The sequence below is a fragment of the Rhinopithecus bieti genome, unplaced genomic scaffold, assembly GCF_001698545.2.
Source record: "Rhinopithecus bieti isolate Rb0 unplaced genomic scaffold, ASM169854v2 scaffold_9899, whole genome shotgun sequence".
Classification (NCBI taxonomy): domain Eukaryota; kingdom Metazoa; phylum Chordata; class Mammalia; order Primates; family Cercopithecidae; genus Rhinopithecus; species Rhinopithecus bieti.
Window position 1 is genome coordinate 6,037,579 of NW_016806979.1, and position 18,277 is coordinate 6,055,855.

At 53.8% G+C, this 18,277-nt stretch overlaps 2 protein-coding genes across 4 annotated transcripts in view; both read left to right on the top strand.

Annotated features, from left to right (window-relative positions):
- Positions 1 to 57: 57 nt before the first annotated feature.
- On the top strand, positions 58 to 9,669 carry PDE4C (phosphodiesterase 4C). Of its 3 annotated transcripts, none has more exons than XM_017879456.1 (10): positions 58 to 723; positions 807 to 900; positions 1,722 to 1,885; positions 2,065 to 2,163; positions 2,558 to 2,764; positions 2,849 to 2,948; positions 4,240 to 4,394; positions 7,347 to 7,469; positions 8,286 to 8,468; positions 8,952 to 9,669. In XM_017879456.1, the coding sequence occupies exons 1-10, from the start codon at positions 709 to 711 to the stop codon at positions 9,297 to 9,299; spliced, it is 1,488 nt and encodes a 495-aa protein (XP_017734945.1). In that variant the 5' UTR covers positions 58 to 708; the 3' UTR covers positions 9,300 to 9,669. The 3 variants fall into 3 exon arrangements, with proteins under 3 accessions (XP_017734945.1, XP_017734946.1, XP_017734947.1); XM_017879457.1 differs by having other exon boundaries at positions 2,600 to 2,764; XM_017879458.1 differs by lacking the exon at positions 58 to 723 and having other exon boundaries at positions 1,727 to 1,885.
- Positions 9,670 to 15,985: 6,316 nt separating this feature from the next.
- Positions 15,986 to 18,277, top strand: part of RAB3A (RAB3A, member RAS oncogene family) — a 7,649-nt gene continuing 5,357 nt past the window's right edge. The window contains exons 1-2 of the mRNA XM_017879461.1: positions 15,986 to 16,159; positions 17,291 to 17,518. Of these exons, the coding sequence (XP_017734950.1) occupies positions 17,291 to 17,518 (228 nt within the window). The 5' untranslated portion in view covers positions 15,986 to 16,159. The remainder of the gene's footprint in view (positions 16,160 to 17,290; positions 17,519 to 18,277) is intronic.

Consider the following 18,277-nt stretch of genomic DNA (forward strand, 5'->3'; position numbering starts at 1 on the left):
GGGCGGGGCCGGCAGAGACAAGGTGGGCGGGGAGGGGCGGGGCCGGCAGACGACGGAGGCGGGGCCTGGCGGAAAGCGGGCTGCAAATTGAGGCTGGGACTCCAGCGCCTAAGGGTGGGCTTGAGGGGCGGGGCCTGGAGGACTTGGGGGCGGTGCGAGATGGGCGGAGCAGCCACGCCTGAGGCTGCTGTACCGCAGGCAGGGACCCGTCGGAAACCCTTCATCCAGCAATCAGCCCCCTCCGCCTGCAGGTAAAGTACCTGTTCCTTCCCTACCCTGCTGAGGACAGCTGGGAGCTTCCTTTCCATAGTGACCTCCCCAGTCCATGAGCCCTTAGACTGGGGCTAATTGTAGCCCCACCCCTGCAAAAACAAACAATAACGCCCTCGGGGATAGACCCCACCACACCCATATTACAGATGAGGAGGCTGAGGCCCAGAGATCTCATGGTCACACAGCCACTCGGGGGACAGATCTGGAACTTGGGTCCAGGAGTCCTGGGTGGCCCCCGTGGGAACAGTTTCAGGGTCCAGATGCAGAGACGAAAGCGTGAGAGGCGTGGGGTCCCTGAGCAGGGGTGGGGCAGGCCCCTGACTGCCTCGGCTCCCAGAGGACACGGGGCAGAAGCTGGCATTGGAGACGCTAGACGAGCTGGACTGGTGCCTGGATCAGTTGGAGACGCTGCAGACCCGGCACTCGGTGGGGGAGATGGCCTCCAACAAGGTGAGGTGGGGCAGATCGCTGAGCTCACCTGCCTCTGCCCACGGTACCCCATCATCACTGTCTTCACCTTCCCTCCGCCCCAGTTCAAGCGGATCCTAAACCGGGAGTTGACCCACCTGTCTGAAACCAGCCGCTCCGGGAACCAGGTGTCCGAGTACATCTCCCGGACCTTCCTGGGTGAGCTTTGTTGAGTCACTGCCTGGACGATATTATAGGAGCACTAAGAAGCAAGAGAAATAAATATTTCTATTATAGACCTCAGTCCAGGGGAGATACAGCCTGACACAGACACCTTCAGCCCCATGAGTTAGGGCTGGATCAGAGGGAGGAACAAGGGGAACTTCCAGGAGCAGGGGACATTGAAGCTAGGGTTTTGAAGCATGAGCAGAAATTTGCCTAGGAGGAGATAGAGGGAGCCAGACACCAGCTTGGGAGATGGAAAAGACACTAGGCTGTTTGGGGGGAATGCGGAGCCCCAGGGCCATGCCTAGCAGAAGGGTTTACTGAAATCAGCCGTGAACAGAGGAGAGGGGTAGGTAGCTATAGGCAAGACAGGATTTTTTTTTTTTTTTTTTGATACAGTTTCACTTTGTTGCCCAGGCAGGAGTGCAGTGGTGCAATCTCAGCCACTGCAACCTCCGCCTCCTGGGTTCAAGCAATTCTCCCGCCTCAGCCTCCCGAGTAGCTGGGGTTACAGGTGCCTGCCACCATACCTGGCTAATTTTTGTATTTTTAGTAGTGATGGGGTTTCACCATATTGCTCAGACTGGTCTTGAACTCCTGACCTCAAGTGATCCACCCACCTCGACCTCCCAAAGCACTGAGATTACAGGCATGAGCCACCGCATCCGGCCGACAGGGTCTTTACCCCGAACTTACTTTGGTTCCTGTAGAAAGGGAAATAGGTTGATCCTGGGGTTTGGCAAAGTTCAGGTCCTGAGGCCAGGCCCCAACAGGTGAAATCAGCTTCTGTAAGCCTCACCCTGGCTCATCTGCAGACCAGCAGACTGAGGTGGAGCTGCCCAAGGTGACCACTGAGGAGGCCCCGCAGCCTATGTCCCGGATCAGTGGCCTACATGGGTTCTGCCATGGTGCCAGCCTCTCCTCAGCCACTGTCCCACGCTTTGGGGTCCAGACTGACCAGGAGGAACAGCTGGCCAAGGTGGGTCCTCAACCACAATGCCAAGATCAAGGTTTGGCCCTTGGCTCTGTCTGCCTGTTTGCCCACCTATATACTAGGCAGTTGGGGCTCACTGTGGAACCTGGGGTGGGAGGATGGAGGCTCTAGAGTGTGGGGAAGTTGGGCTGGGGTTAATTAAGCTCCAGTTCTTCACATCTTAGGAGCTAGAAGACACCAACAGGTGGGGACTTGACGTGTTCAAGGTGGCGGAGCTAAGTGGGAACCGGCCCCTTACAGCTATCATATTCAGCATTTTTCAGGTACCTACCCTGCCCTTGGCTTCCAAGGAAAAACTCCTGGGGTTTCCTTCACCACTTCCTACCCTAGACCTCAGGGACACTCATTTTTCAAATCCTTTCTGACATTTCTGAAGGGGATAATTTGAGCAGGGTATTGAAGGATCAATAGGAGTTCACACAGATGAACAGTTCATTGTCCAGAAACCTCAGCCCTGGCCCCTGGCCCTGAAGAGGAGAGAAATCTGGAGAGAAGAGCTGGACACAGACATCCCCAGTCCTGTAGGGTCAGGGATGGACCACCAAAGAACACAGAGTGGAGGAGTCCAGGAGAGCAGGGAGGGCGTCTCAGAGGAGTGGGTGCTCGAGGCATGGATAGGAGTTCAGAAGAGAGGAGTAGGAACAGCGTGTGCTGCAGCCCCAAGACCAAGGCCCTGAGCCAGGATCTGTGATGGACCAGGAGCGGGACCTGCTGAAGACATTCCAGATCCCAGCAGACACACTGGCCACCTATCTGCTGATGCTGGAGGGTCACTACCATGCCGATGTGGCCTATCACAACAGCCTACATGCTGCCGATGTGACCCAGTCCACGCATGTGTTGCTGGCTACACCTGCCCTCGAGGTACTGCGCTATGATTGCAGGCAGGCGGGTGGGTGCAGGGCCCAGAGAACCCGCCCCTCTCACCTGTGCTCTCTGCCTGCTCAGGCTGTGTTCACAGACTTGGAAATCCTGGCTGCCCTCTTTGCAAGCGCCATCCATGATGTGGACCATCCTGGGGTCTCTAACCAGTTTCTGATTAACACCAGTAAGTAGGAGTGGGAAGTGGGTGCAGGAGGTGAGGCAGACCCCGCCTCTACCCTGTCTACCAGGTGATCTCAGGGGGTTCCCATCTGTCCTGAGCCCAGTCTCCCTGTCTATGAAATGACTATGACAGTCTTCCCTCCCTTCAGGGGCTTGGAGCAGGTCTGGGTGCACAGTAGGTGCTCAATAAATGACAGAATAATGAGCTGTGGCAGAGCTGATCTGGTTCCACCAAGGTCTTTATTTATTTATTTTTTAAGACAGGGTCTTGCTTTGTCACCCAGGCTGGAGTGCAGTGGTGCGATTTCGGCTCTCTGCAACCTCTACATCCCAGGTTCAAGCGATTCTCTAGCCTCAGACTCCCGGAGTAGCTGGGATTACAGGTGCATGCTACCATGCCCGGCTAAGTTTTGTATTTTTCATAGATACAGGGTTTCACTATGTTGCCCAGGCTGGTCTCAAACTCCTGGCCTCAAGCGATCTGCCTGCCTCGGCCTCCCAAAGTGCTGGCATTACAGTCATAAGTCACCACGCCTGGCCACTTCCACCAAGATCTTAACGTTTAGGATCATATGAGGAATCTGAAAAACTCGGTTGACAGGCAATTATTGGGCACCTTCTGTGTATAAGCCCTGGAGTGCTGGGGGTGAGAGTGGAGGCCCCTCACTCAAAGGGCCTAGAGTCCAATAAGACAAAAACTCAGTTGTTTATTTAACCAGCACTGAGAGACTGGGCATCATGGCTCGCACCTGTAATCCCAACACTGTGGGAGGCCGTGGTGGGAGGATTGCTTGAGTTCAGGAGTTCGAGACCAGCCTGGGCAATACAGTGAGACCTTGTCTCTCCAAAAAATAAAAAAAATTAGCCAAGTGTGGTGGCACACACCGTAATCCCAATTACTCAGGAGGCTGAGATGGGAGGATCACTTGAGGCCGGGAGGTTGAGGCTGCAGGGAGCCATGATTGCACCACTGTGCTCCAGCCTGGGTGACAGCAAGACCCTGTCTCTAAAAAAGAAACAAACAAACAAAAAACATTACTGAGTACTCACTGTCTCTGGCCATAGTGGGTCTGTGAGGAGCCTTCCCAGTCTTGGGTAGGCAGAGTCAAACACAGATACCCCTGGCCCTGCAGTCAGGGAAGGGCCAGGGACATGGATGGTTTCTTACAGGAGGGCATGCTAGAGTTGGGCCTTCAATGCATAGTAGGAGTTTGCTAAGGATTTCCGAAAGCTGCTTTTGGGTAGAGTGGGTGGGGAGGGTGGATCTTGGGGCTCTCAGTCCCATATCCCCGCAGACTCAGAGCTGGCGCTTATGTACAATGATGCCTCCGTGCTGGAGAACCACCACCTGGCTGTGGGCTTCAAGCTGCTGCAGGCAAAGAACTGCGATATCTTCCAGAACCTCAGCACCAAGCAGCGACTGAGTCTGCGCAAGATGGTCATTGACATGGTGAGGCTAGGGCAGTAATAGGGGAGGGAGGGGCAGAGGGGAGGGGGGCATCCTTCTCATCTGCCAACAGCAGGGTGGGGCAATATTAGCATGGCCGGTGGTTCATCCAGACCCAGGCATGTCCTCACTCTGAGTCTGAGCTTCCTCGTCTGTGAAATGGAACAGTGGGGCCAGGAGCGGTGGCTCATGCCTGTAATCCTAGCACTTTGGGAAGCAGAGGCAGGCAGATCACCTGAGGTCACAAGTTCAAGACCAGCCTGGCCAACATAGTGAAACCTCATCTCTACTAAAAATACAAAAATTAGCTGGGCGTGGTGGTGCGCACCTGTAATCCCAGCTACTCGGGAGACTGAGGCAGGAGAATTGCTAGAACCCAGGAGGCAGAGGGTGCAGTGAGCTAGTGAGCTGAGATCATGTCACTACACTTCAGTGTCAGCAACAGAGTGAGATTCCATCTCAAAAAAAAAAAAAAGGGACAGTAACTGTCCAAACCGCAAGCCCTCTGCTGGGCTCAGCAGATCCTGGCTGTATGCAGGTGATATGGAAACTGTTTCTGGGGTCTCAAGTGCAACTTTTGCTGAGCCTTAAATTTGGCACATCTGGGTTGGGCACAGGCTCACACCTGTAATCCCAGCATTTTGGGAGGCTGAAGCAGGCAGATCACTTGAGGTCAAGAGTTCGAGACCAGCCTGACAAACATGGTGAAACCCCCGTCTCTACTAAAAATACCAAAATTAGCCAGGCGTGGTGGTGGGCACCTGTGATCCCAGTTACTTGGGAGGCTAAGGCAGGAGAGTCGCTTGAACCTGGGAGGTGGAGGTCGCGGTGAGCTGAGATTGCACCACGGCACGCCAGCCTCAGCAACAGAATGAGACTCTGTCTCAAAAAAAATAAAAATAATTAAGCAGCCAGGCACGGTGGCTCAGGCCTGTAATCGCAGCACTTTGGGAGGGTGAGGCAGGTGGATCATGAGGTCAAGAGATCAAGACCATCCTGGCCAACATGGTGAAACCCCATCTCTACTAAAAATACAAAAATTAGCCAGGCGTGGTGGCACGCGCCTGTAATCCCAGATACTCAGGAGGCTGAGTCAGAAGAATCGCCTGAACCTGGGAGGTCGAGGTTGCAGTGAGTGGAGATAGCGCCACTGCACTCCAGCCTGGCGACAGAGCAAGACTCTGTCTCAGAAAAAAAAAAAGAAAAAAAAAATTAAGCACATCTGTCCATTTGATTTTTTTTTAAGTAGGGGCACATCAGTAGGTTTTGGGGTCTCATGCCTCATTAATGCACTTAACAAGCATTTATTGAGCACCTACTATGTGCTTGATCTGTGCAAAGACAGTTCCGGCCTTTATGAAATTCATGATCTGTAGGGCAGACGGCCACAGAGGTGGTAGCTGTGACTGGGGACCTGCAGGCAGAGCGGTGAGGAAGGAGGTTCAAGGTGCTTTCAGAGCCCAGACCAGCCAAAGAGATCAGAGAGGGGTTCCTGGAGAGGGAACATTAAAGCCAGGATGTGCAGAATGAGGAAGACTACGGGACGGGGAACTGTGTTCCCAGCAGTGGGAACCACATGTGAGGACTACAGGCGCGCCTCCATGCCCAGCTAATTTTTGTATTTTTAGTAGACATGAGGTTTCACCATGTTGGCCAGGCTGGTCTCGAACTCCTGACCTCATGATCCACCCGCCTTGGCCTCCCAAAGTTCTGGGATTACAGGCGTGAGCCACCGCGCCTGGTGGTCATTCTGGTTTTTAAACATCTGTGCCCAGAGTTAAAAACAGCCCTCCAAGGCTGGGCATGGTGGATCACACCTGTAATCCCAGCACTTTGGGAGGCCAAGGCAGGTGGATCACGAGGTCAGGAGATCGATACCATCCTGGCTAACATGGTGAAACCCCGTCTCTACTAAAAATACAAAAAATTAGCTGGGCGCAGTGGCACGCACCTGTAATCACAGCTACTCGGGAGGCTGAAGCAGGAGAATCACTTGAACCCGGGAGGCAGAGGTTGCAGTGAGCCGAGATCACACCACTACACTTCAACCTGGGTGACAGAGCAAGACTCCGTCTCACAAAAATAAAATAAAATAAAATAAATTAAAAAAAAAAAGAAAAAAGAAAAAAGAAAGAAACAGCTCTCCAGGGCACATGGCAGCCACATGGAAGTTTGAGGGGTATGAAGTCACATCCCTCCCCACAGTGAGCTGCAAACTCCCTTGCAGCTTTGGACAAGGTCCTCCAGCTGCCAGAGGCCCTCAACCTCCTCCGTCTCACCTCCATCTCTCTTGAGCTCACTTCTTCCAGCCACAACCACCTCTTCTAGGTTCCTCTTATGTACCCAACTCTTCCAGTCCCTTTGCACACACCTCATCCTCCACGCTGTCCTCAGGTACAACTCACCTTAGCACGTAAGCAGCCCTGTGGGATCAGAATTGGGGTTGGAGGAGGCCGGAAGGGTCAACAGAGGCATCCTAGAGGATGGATTATTTGAAAAGGGTTTTGAGGAATGAGTGGGAGTTGGGAAGTGGCATTCCAGGCAGAGGGAAAAACCTGGCTAAAGATCTGGAGGTTCTAGGGTTTGCTGTGACTCACCGAATGCCTACCTGCCCCACCTACCCCACAGGTGGATTTCACTGATTACATTGCCCACCCACTGTGGGAGACTTGGGCTCACAAGTCCCAGATGCACAGGTTTGGTCACCTCCCCCCCCACCTTGTCACACATGTAGAATTCATGGCCAACCCAAACAACCTCCCAAAAGGGGCTCCTGACTGAGCCCCTCTTGTGAGCAGGGTTTGCAGTGAATGCCGTTGCATCCTCCCATTTCACAGATGAGTATGCTGAGGCCCAGAAGGCTGATTCTGAGCTGGAGTGGCATCTAGGAGTTGGGAGTGAGGGTCAGGGTGGGCAGGGTCCTTGCACCTGTCACCTTCCCTTGCCTGCCCCCAGGTGCTGGCCACAGACATGTCCAAACACATGAACCTCCTGGCTGACCTCAAGACCATGGTGGAGACCAAGAAGGTGACAAGCCTCGGTGTCCTCCTCCTGGACAACTATTCCGACCGAATCCAGGTGTGTAGCTGGTCGGGCCCCGGGGCCTCCTTTTTATATTTTGGTTTTACTTTAAAAACAATTTTAGCTAGGCCTCTTACACATTTAGTGTGAGTGAAGGCTGGGGGCAGTGGCTCACACCTGTAATCCCAACACTTTGGGAGGTTAAGGCGTGAGGATCGCTTGAGGTCAGGAGTTAGAGGCTGCAGTGAGGTGTGATTGCACCATTGCACTCTGGTCTGGGCAACAGAGTGAGACCCTGTCTCTTAAAAGAAAAAAAAAAAAAAGAAATTAAAAAAAGAAGCCTGGCTCAGAGGCTCACACCTGTAATCCTGGCACTTTGAAAGGCTGAGATGGGCGGATCGCTTGAGCTCAGGAGTTCAAGACTAGCCTGGGCAACACCTTGTCTCTACAAAAATACAAAAATTAGTCGGGCATGGTGGCACATGCCTATGGTTCCAGTTACTCGGGAGGCTGGGGTAGGAGGATCATTTGAGCCTGGGAGGCAGAGGTTGCAGTGAGCCAAGATCTTGCCACTGCACTCCAGCCAGGGTCACAGAGTGAGACCCCATCTCATTTAAAAAAAAAAAAAATTGGAGAGGACCTCCATTTTTGCAATTCTCATTTAGCTTCATTTATGAAGTGCCGACTGTATGCCAAACTTGAAGAAATGTCAAGAGTCGCATGCCTATGCCTTAACCACTTCTTCAGGTCTCAAGCCTCAGTTTCCCCACCTGTAAGATGAATGTGTCCATGGCACCAAGCCTGTCTGTGGGGGTGCCAGGTCCAGATGTGGCTGGGCCCCTCCAGTGCCCTCCCGAGCCTCGCTGTCTGTAGGTTTTGCAGAATCTGGTGCACTGCGCTGACCTGAGCAACCCTACCAAGCCACTGCCCCTGTACCGCCAGTGGACAGACCGCATCATGGCCGAGTTCTTCCATCAGGGAGACCGCGAGCGTGAGTCGGGCCTGGACATCAGTCCCATGTGTGACAAGCACACGGCCTCCGTGGAGAAGTCCCAGGTTGGCAGGGGACTGGGCTGAGCTGGTAGACACTGGGAGAGAGTAAAAGGGAGGGGCTGAGCCAACCCCATGAGCCCTGGCTTGGCCCTGGCTGGCTAGCCAGGGAGTGTGTCCTAAGGGTGCTGTCTGGGCCGAGTTAGACCTGGGATCCATTCTCTCTGGGCTTCAGGGAGAGGGACATGCACTTCTGGGGTTTGGAAACATCTATTCTGGGTAACATGCGGGACCCTGGAGGGGCTTCCAGTCTGGGGGACATGTACATTCACCCCTGTGGGGTCAGAATTGGGGTTGGAGGAGGCCAGAAGGCTTAAAGGAGGCATTCTAGACAGTGAGTTATTTGAAAATGGTTTTGAAGGATGAGTAGGAGCTGGGAAGCGGCATTCCAGGCAGAGGGAACAACTTAGCTAAAGATCTGGAGGTTGGATTGAGTCTAGGGTTCACTGTGACTCACCAAATGCCTACCTGCCCAACCCCCTGCCACAGGTGGGTTTCATTGACTACATTGCCCACCCACTGTGGGAGACTTGGGCTGACCTGGTCCACCCAGATGCACAGGACCTGCTGGACACGCTGGAGGACAATCGAGAGTGGTACCAGAGCAAGATCCCCCGAAGTCCCTCAGACCTCACCAACCCTGAGTGGGGCGGGCCTGACAGATTCCAGTTTGAGCTGACTCTGGAGGAGGCAGAGGAAGAGGATGAGGAGGAGGAAGAGGACGGGGAAGAGACAGCTTTAGACAAAGAGGCCTTGGAGTTGCCTGACACTGAACTCCTGTCCCCGGAAGCTGGCCCAGACCCTAGGGACTTACCCCTCGACAACCAGAGGACTTAGGGCCAGCCCTGCGTGAACTGCAGGGGCAATGCATGGTTAATCTCTTTGGCTCTTGGCAGGCAGACTTTCCAGGAAGTGGCTCCATGTGGCTTCTGCTTCACTTTCCCACCCACTGAGGGAGACAATCAAGTTCTTAGTCATAGGTGGCTCTCAGGGTCTAATTGGAGGCACCTGGCTGGGGTCCACTCTGACCCCAGACTTGCCTAAAAGAGCTCTCCAAGGGGCAGCCTCTTAGAATGCCCTTGGGATCTTTCTCCTGGGCTTCTATCCCTGCGAGGAGAGGTGCTGTCTGCTAGAGCCTCTAGCCCACCCTCTCCAGTGGTCACTCTTGAGCCACATCTGTCACTTAATTATTTCCTTCTTTGTCAAATATGTATTGCCCATCTACTTCATACCAGCTTTATGCCTCTGTAGTAGTCCTGCACAAGGGGTTGGGGAGTCAGGAGACCATCCCAAAGGCATCTCACCGTCTTCCTCTACCAAGCAGCTCTCTGCAAGAGCATGGAAATGTGAGTGGGGAAATTTTCAGCACCAAAGCTTCATTCATACCCAATTTTGTTTCTGAAACTGTGGTAGGGGGCAGGAAGAGGAGCAGAAAAGGGGCTGGGCAAGGCATGGTGGCTCATGCCTGTAATCCCGGCACTTTGGGAAGCTGAGGTGGGAGGATCACTTGAGCTCAGGAGTTTGAGACCAGCCTGGGCAACATAGCAAGACCCCCATCTCTGAAAAAAAAATTAGCCAGGTATGGCGGTGTGCACCTGTAGTCCCAGCTACTCAGAAGGTTGAGACAAAGAGGATCGCTTGAGCCCAGGAGTTGGAGGCTGAAGAGAGCTATGATTGTATCACTGCATTCCAGCCTGGGCAGCACAGCAAGATCCTGTCTAAAAGAAAAAAAAAGACCGGGCGCAGTGGTTCACGCCTGTAGTCCCAGCACCTTGGGAGGCCGAGGAGGGTGGATCACATGGTTGGGAGATCAAGACCATCCTGGCTAACATGGTGAAACGCTGTTTCTACTAAAAATACAAAAAATTAGCCGGGCATCGTGGTGGGCGCCTGTAGTCCCAGCTACTGGGGAGGCTGAGGCAGTAGAATGGCATGAACCCCAGAGGCGGAGCTTGCAGTGAGCTGAGATCGCACCACTGCACTCCAGCCTGGGCGACAGAGCGACACGCTGTCTCAAAAAATAAATATATAAATAAAAATAAAAATAAAAAAAGAAAAGAGAAGGAAAGGAAAGAGAGGGGGGCTCTGAGGCTGAGCACGGTGGCCCATGCCTGTAACCCCAGCACTTTGGGAGGCTGAGGTGGGTGGATCACCTGAGGTTAGAAGTTCGAGACCAGTCTGGCCAACATGGTGAAACCCCATCTCTACTAAAAATACAAAAATTAGGCCGGGCGCGGTGGCTCAAGCTTGTAATCCCAGCACTTTGGGGCGAGGGCCGAGACGGGTTGCGATCAGCTTGATGGTCAGGAGATCGAGACCATCCTGGCTAACACCGTGGAAACCCCGTCTCTTTACTAAAAAAATTACAAAAAACTAGCCGGGCGAGGTGCGGCGCCTGCTAGTCCCAGCTACTCGGGAGGCTGAGGCAGAGGGGAGAATGGCGTAAACCCGGGACGGCGGAGCCTTTTGCAGTGAGCTGGCAGATCCGGCCACTGCACTCCAGCCCTGGGCGAGTTTAGGCGAGAATCCGGTCTCAAAAAAAAAAAAAAAAAAAAAAAAAAAAAAAAAAAAAAACGAAAATTAGCTGGGTGGTGGTGGGGGATGGGTGCCACCTGTAATCCCAGCTACTTGGGGGAGGCTGAGGCAGGAGAATCACTTGAACTCAGACGGTGGTGGTTGAAGTGAGCCGAGATCGTGCCACTGCACTCCAGCCTGGGCAACAGAGCAAGACTCTGTCTCAAAAAGAAAAAAAAAAGAAAAGAAAAAATTGCCAGGCCAGGTGGCTCACACCTGCCTGTAATCCTAGCACTTTGGGAGGCGGAGTGGGGGTGGATCGCCTGAGGTCAGGAGTTTGAGATCAGCCTGGCCAACATAGTGAAACTCTGTCTCTACTAAAAATACACAAAATTAGAGACCGGGCGCGGTGGCTCACGCCTGTAATCCCAGAACTTTGGGAGGCCGAGGCAGGCGGATCACGAGGTCAGGAGTTCAAGACCAGCCTAGCCAACATGGTGAAACCCCAACTCTACTAAAATACAAAATTAGCTGGGTGTGGTGGTGGGCGCCTGTAATCCCAGCTACTTGAGAGGCTGAGGCAGGAGAATCACTTGAATCTGGGAGGTGGAGGTTCTGGTGAGCCGAGGTCATGCCATTGCACTCCAGCCTGGGCGACAACAACAAAAAGAAGGGGCTCTGTGCCCGACATGTCTCTGAAGACTGATTTAACTTATGCACCAGTTGTTGCTTTAAGTCGCTGTATTTTCTGTCTTCGGTGTCTCTGGATGTAGGAGCCCCCTGCTTTCTCTGTCCTCAGAACTCCATGCTGGGTCCCCAACATGTTGCTCTTTCCCTAGGACAGCAATAAAAACACACAATTTTCCCCTCCCTAGCGGGTCTCTAAGTCTCCTGATTCCTGAAACTGCCTCAGACTCCCCCTAGAGGGAGGCCCCTGAAGCTTTCTTGCCATCATAGCCCCTTCTGGGCCTCAGTTTCCCCTCTGTAACCTGATCCTAGTACTTGGATAAACTCCGATTGGGGGTGGGGAGTTGTTGTCTGTTACCTCCCTGAAATATCCTAGACATTTGGGGTACTGAGCATTTATCTGGGGTTAAATAAAATCTTTACATCTTAAGACATTCGATTGACCAAATTGAGCGTCCTGGCCATTTCACTGATGGGGAAACAGGCACAGAGCCGTCCTCTTGCCAGCACAAAGTCAAGCATCTGGGCGCCCAATATTAGCCAGCGGCGCCCCCTGGTGGCGCGCGCTTCTCGGGGGTTGGCGGGTGGGTTGGAGGGGTGGCATCCTCCCGCCCTGATGGTCTCACTTACCGCACCTCGCCGGGAGGAGCTCCTCCTGCTGGTCGGGACTCCGAGTGGACTGAGAGCACCATGCTCAAGCCTAGGGTTCAATCCCCGCCTCCGGAAGCCTCAGTATCCATCCCTACCCTCTGCCTCCCTCTTCGCGTTCCTGAATATTTATACAAGATACAGGCGTCATCACAGCCGCCCTCGGCTTCCAGAGCAGCTGGCTTCGTTCGTAAATATTATAACCACTCAGAATTCATCATCACAGTTAATGATAAAATCCCACAGTGCCAGAACTAAAAGTCATCCGGGTTCACGAACTTGGTGCATTTCCTTCCAGACTTTTAAAAGGCAGAGATTAAGGGAATTTTTTTCCCCAAGATTTTTCCCCCAGTCCCCTTACAAAGTAATACATGGGCCGGGCGCGGTGGCTCAAGCCTGTAATCCCAGCACTTTGGGAGGCCGAGACGGGCGGATTACGAGGTCAGGAGATCGAGACCATCCTGGCTAACACGGTGAAACTCCGTCTCAACTAAAAAATACAAAATCTAGCCGGGTGAGGTGGCGGGCGCCTGTAGTCCCAGCTACTCGGGAGGCTGAGGCAGGAGAATGGCGTGAACCCGGGAGGCGGAGCTTGCAGTGAGCTGAGATCCGGCCACTGTACTCCAGCCCGGGCGACAGAGCGAGACTCCGTCTCAAAAAAACAAAAACAAAACAAAACAAAAAACCGAAGTAATACGTGTTCATTGTAGAAAATTTGGGAATAATGGAAATGTATAAAGAAGGAAATAAAATTCTGCTGTATCTCCACCCATAGATTATCTGCAGTATTTTGCCTTATTTCCCTCCATTTTTTCTCCATCTGTTATAAGATATTCATATTTATTTTCTTTCTTACTCTCTTTTTTTTTTTTTTGAGATGGAGTATATTTAGTAGAAACGGGGTTTCAGCACGTTGACCAGGCTGGTCTTGAACTTCTGACCTCAGGTGATCCACCCACCTCAGCCTCCCAAAGTGCTGGGATTACAGGCGTGAGCCACCATGCCTGGCCCCCTATTGGGTTTTAAGTTAGTGTCTTCTTCCCCAAGAAGTCATCCCTGGACCCATATCTGGGATACTTTTTTTTTTTAATTTTTTTTTTTTTCTTGAGACAGAGTCTCCCTGTTACCACCCAGGCTGGTGTGCAGTGGTAGTGCGATCTCAGCTCACTGCAACCTCCGCCTCCCTGGTTCATGCGATTTTCATACCTGAATCTCCCAAGCAGCCTCCTGGGACAGGCACCACCACACCAGGCTAATTTTTGTATTTTTAGCAGAGATGGGGTTTCACCATGTTGGCCAGGCTGGTCTCGAACTCCTGACCTCAAGGTCAAGAAGTGATCCTCCTGCCTCGGCCTCCCAAGGTGCTGGTATTACAGGCATAAGCCACCGTGCCTGGCCAAATTTTTATTTTTATTTGTCTAGTGTAGACGATAGGGTGGGGCCATGGGGAGGCCTCTGGACTTTCCTCTGAGTGGGGCCGGCCTGGAAGCCCAGCCCCTTCTCCCACCAGCTCTGTCTCCCCTGCCACACAGAAAATGCTCCAAGCCCGCAGCCCCTCCCCCAGCTCAACCATTTCTAATTGCAGAGCCCAGTGCTGCTCTGGATAATCAAGGGCTTGCATTCTTTTTAAATTTAAATTAAGTAATTAATTTTTTGAGACACGGTCTCACTCTGTCGTCCAGGCTGGAGTGCAGTGGCACGATACCGTTTCCTACAGCCTCGACCTCCTGGGCTCAAGTGATCCTCCTACTTCAGCCTCGGGAGTAGCTGGGACCACAAGCACGCGACACCACACCCAGCTGATTTTTAAATTTTTTGTAGAGACGGGGCCTCCCTATGTTACCCAGGCTGGTTTCCAATTCCTGGGCTCAAGCGATCCTCCCGCCTTGGTCTCCCAAAGTGGTGGGATTACAGGAGTGAGCCGCCTCACCCGGCTATTTTTACTTTAAAATACTACGTCAGTGACAGAAGGTTTTGCACATTCTCGTGGCTCACTTTTCTCTTCCTGGGGAAAAAAGGCAGGAGGTATTTCCGAGAACCATCCATGTAGGAAGCGTGCCTTTGGGCGATCAGGGAGCTGAGCAGCCTAAAACCTCCTCCCCTCCAACGGGGCCGCAGGCAAGGGCTTGGACCAGCTGCCCTGGAGCCCCCACAGAGCACGGACTACCGCGTGGGCGCGGAGGGCGGGGAGAATGGGAGGTGGATTTCTTTTTATTTTATTTTTTGTTTTCTGAATTTTCCCAATTTCTCCGCAGTGGATTCGTGATACTTTTATAGCCCGAGTGGGGGAGGAGGGAGCAAACATGTTACCCTAAAAAGAAAAAATAAATTTCCCAAATGCAAACGGTGCGGAGACATGGGGTTGGGCGTCCCAGTACTTCCAGGGCGTTGGGGGCGGGCTGGGGACGGGGTTGGCGGCGGCTGGGCCTCGAGGCGCTAAGTTATTCTGGTCTCTCGGCGCCTCCGCAGCTGGCGAGCTTTTTATAAACAGGACGAGTCACCCCCAACACACACACACACTCCAGCCCCGCCTACTGGGAGGTGTGGGGGGAGAATCTAGGGGATTAGGACTCTCCTGGGGGCCACACACCCCTGGAGGGTTTGAAAGCTGGCGTAGAGGGCGCAGGAGACCCAAAGTGGGGGCTGGGGTTTCGGGCTCCTCCCCCCTCCCCAAATTCTGACTTCTTTCCCTGAAGATTTGGAGGAATAAACGATGGACCATCTTAGCTCCCAAAAGGCTCCATTTGCTTTCCCAGGATGGAGGGAGGGGCGTCTCCCAGCCCCCGGGTCTTTGAACCCGAGCATTGAAGGACTGGAGGCTTCGGCTGGTGCCCTCCCTGTTTCCCGGGACATTTACCGCAGGCTTTAAGGGGTTTCCAGGACAGGTCGCTTCTCTGTTCCTGCTAAACCTTTTCTTCGAATTTTCCTCTTGATGACGGGGCGCAGGGAGGGGAGGGGTTCCCAGAGAGTCCGTCAGCCCCTTCCTCCTTTTCTGGGAACGGTGGGGAGAGGTGGCTGTCTTGACCTCTACTTCTTTCTTTTCAAACCTCAGAAACGGGGAGAAGGGTGGAGTCTTTACTAGCTCCTCCCTCAGTGGGGGTCTTACGCCTCGGGAATGGGACAGGGGTCCTTCTTGACCCTTGTTTATTCTTTTGTTTTTATTTTGAACCCCATTTGTGTGAGGGCATAAAACATCTCTTGAGCCTCGGTTTTTCTTTACTGCAATTGGGAGTCAGGGGCATTTACCAGGGGTCACAGCACCTTGGACTAGACGGTGGCCTCAAGAGTCCCTACCTGGGGTGGGCGCGGGCGGGTAAGGGAACCGCCCCTCGAAGACCTGGGCTCAGCCAAGGCCTCAGACTCTCGACCCTTCAATCGCCCAGATGCCACCATTGGACAGGAGGAGGGAGTAGACAATCGTTGATTGGCTACTCCGCCCGTCGCTCGAGGGCTTAAGCCAGTGAGAGAACGCTGAGGGGCCCCGCCTCCCCGAGGCGGACGAGAGGCGGAGTCGGCCCCCGCGCCGCTCCCGCCCCTACTGGATGCAAACTCTAGGCCCCGCCCCATTTGCGCGTCAATCTTCGTAGGAGCCCCGCCCCATCTGGCTCCGCGTGCGTCAATGGGCCACATCTCTACGCGCGGCTCCGCCTCCGGATGGCGTCACGGACTTATCTACATGTGAGGCCCCGCCCCTCCCCTTGCAGGACGTCACCGAGGACTGCAGGGGCCTGAGCCGCTGCCGCCGCCGCCACCGCACAGCCCCACATCAACGCACAGGGGGCCCCGTCACCGCCACCGCCAAAAAAGTCACTGCCGCTAGGGTCGCCGTTGCATCGGTTCAGGGCAAGGTGAGCTCCTGGGCTGCCGGGTGTGCTCAGACTCCAAGCACCTGCATAACCTTCATTTGACTGATGGGTTGACTAGGGTTGAATGAGGGGAAGGATGCGGCGGTCGCGAGGCTAGGAATGGGTAGGGCCTGGGCGCCTCACTCCTGTCTGATCCTCACCACTAACCCCCCCAACCCCTCTGCTCTGCGGCGGAGGGGGAGGGGAGGCAAGCTCCTTGCGGGAAGCTGTGCGCGCGGGAGGCTTTTGCGTGCGCGTGCGCGTGGTGTGCACACGCGTGTGCGCGCCTGCCTGTGTCAGCAGGTCTGTGTGTACCCTTGCGTGTGTACCTGGATATGCTCGTGTGACCCCGTGGGGGTCTGGGCCTAAGTGTGTGCGTGTTGCACGCGCGTGGAGAAAGACGTGTGGACCGCCTGTGCATGCATGGCCCGTGCATACAAGCACGGGGATCCGTGTCCGTGTGGGTGATGTGCACACCCTGCATGGGTGGAGGGGCCTGTGCGCACGGGTGGTTTGGACATTTCTATAGGCGAGTCGGTGTGCAAACAGGTGTCTATGTCTTTGTCCTGTGCACCCCAGTGCGTTCACACACTCCTGTATGTACGGATGAGCGTGTTTGAGGCTGTGTGCACGTGAGCGTGTGCTTGCCCCGCCTGTATCATGTGATGCAGCGGCCTTGGCCGGAGCTCTCCGGCCTGGAGGTTTGGGGGAAGCAGGGGCTGCAGATGCGCGTCCTCGAGGGACCATGCACGCGGTGCACGTGGGGCAGTGCGGCCGGGTTCTGAGGACCATGAAAGATTGATGGGGGGCGGAGCCAGCTGCAGTCATCCCCTCTGGGCTCAGGCCTGGGTTTAGGGTTACAGCCCCACCTGGGGCACAGGCCTTTGGAGGGGGCTGCTGGAGTGTCCCCATCGGCTACTCTCTGAGCGCCTCCTCCGAAACGTCCAGGATTTCAAGGTCACAGGCTGCCCTCTGCTGGGGGCACCACCAATTAATACTGGGGTTCCTGATGGGATAAGGGTGTTCTCCATACACCGGCCGTATTCTGGAGCCCTCGCCATCCTCTGCCTGGGCTTGGGCACATGAGGATGGAGAGAGCCCCCCTCACGGCTCTCCTACACCCGGTATCCCCAGATGGCATCCGCCACAGACTCACGCTATGGGCAGAAGGAGTCCTCGGATCAGAACTTCGACTACATGTTCAAGATTCTCATCATCGGCAACAGCAGTGTGGGCAAGACGTCCTTCCTCTTCCGCTATGCTGACGACTCGTTCACGCCTGCCTTCGTCAGCACCGTGGGCATCGACTTCAAGGTCAAGACCATCTATCGCAACGACAAGAGGATCAAGCTGCAGATCTGGGTGGGTCCTAGCTGGAGGGCTCCTGCCTGGCTCGGTTGGATTCCTGTCCTTGGAAAAGCAGCCCCAGCCTTGTCTGTCTCTTTCCTGACTGGAGTCATTCACTTACACACTGGGCATTTATCAGGTGCCCACTGTATACCAGGGGCAGAAACAGACAGCAACTGGGTTCTCCCATAAGCGCCTAATCCCAGTCCCTCAGTTTCCCCATCTTCAAGTTCTTCCATGTATGAGGTTTCAGCTGGATCTTGGTCCCCATTCTCTTTTTTTGTTTGTTTTTTGAGACAGGGTGGTCTTACTCTGTCACCTAAGCTGGAATGCAGTTAAGTGATCACGGCTTTCTGCAGCCTGCTAATTTTTTTCTTTTTTGTAGAGACAGGGTTTGGCTATGTCTGCCCAGGCTGGTCTTGAACTCCTGGGCTCAAGCAATCCTCCCACCTCAGCCTCTCAAAGTACTAGGATTACAGGCATTAGCCACCCCACCTGGCCTTGTTAGTTTTAAGAGACAGAGCCTCACTCTGTTGCCCAGGCTGGATTTGAACTCCTGGGCTCAAGCAATCCTCCTGCCTCAGCTTCCCTAGTAGCTGGGAGTACAGGTGAGTGTCACTGAGTCCAGCTTCCTTTAGTTTTAAAACCTACAGTTATAATCTCTCCATCTTCGTTTGGCTTGATTTTTCTCCTTGGTGCTTGTCACTTTCCAATATAGGATACATTTATACTGTTCTTTTCTTTTCTTTTCTTTTCTTTTCTTTTTTTTTTTTT

Coding starts and splice junctions, on each gene's coding strand:
- PDE4C (XM_017879456.1), top strand. Junction 7,470..8,285: donor ACTATTCCGACCGAATCCAG/GTGTGTAGCTGG, acceptor CGCTGTCTGTAG/GTTTTGCAGAATCTGGTGCA. Junction 8,469..8,951: donor CCTCCGTGGAGAAGTCCCAG/GTTGGCAGGGGA, acceptor CCCCTGCCACAG/GTGGGTTTCATTGACTACAT.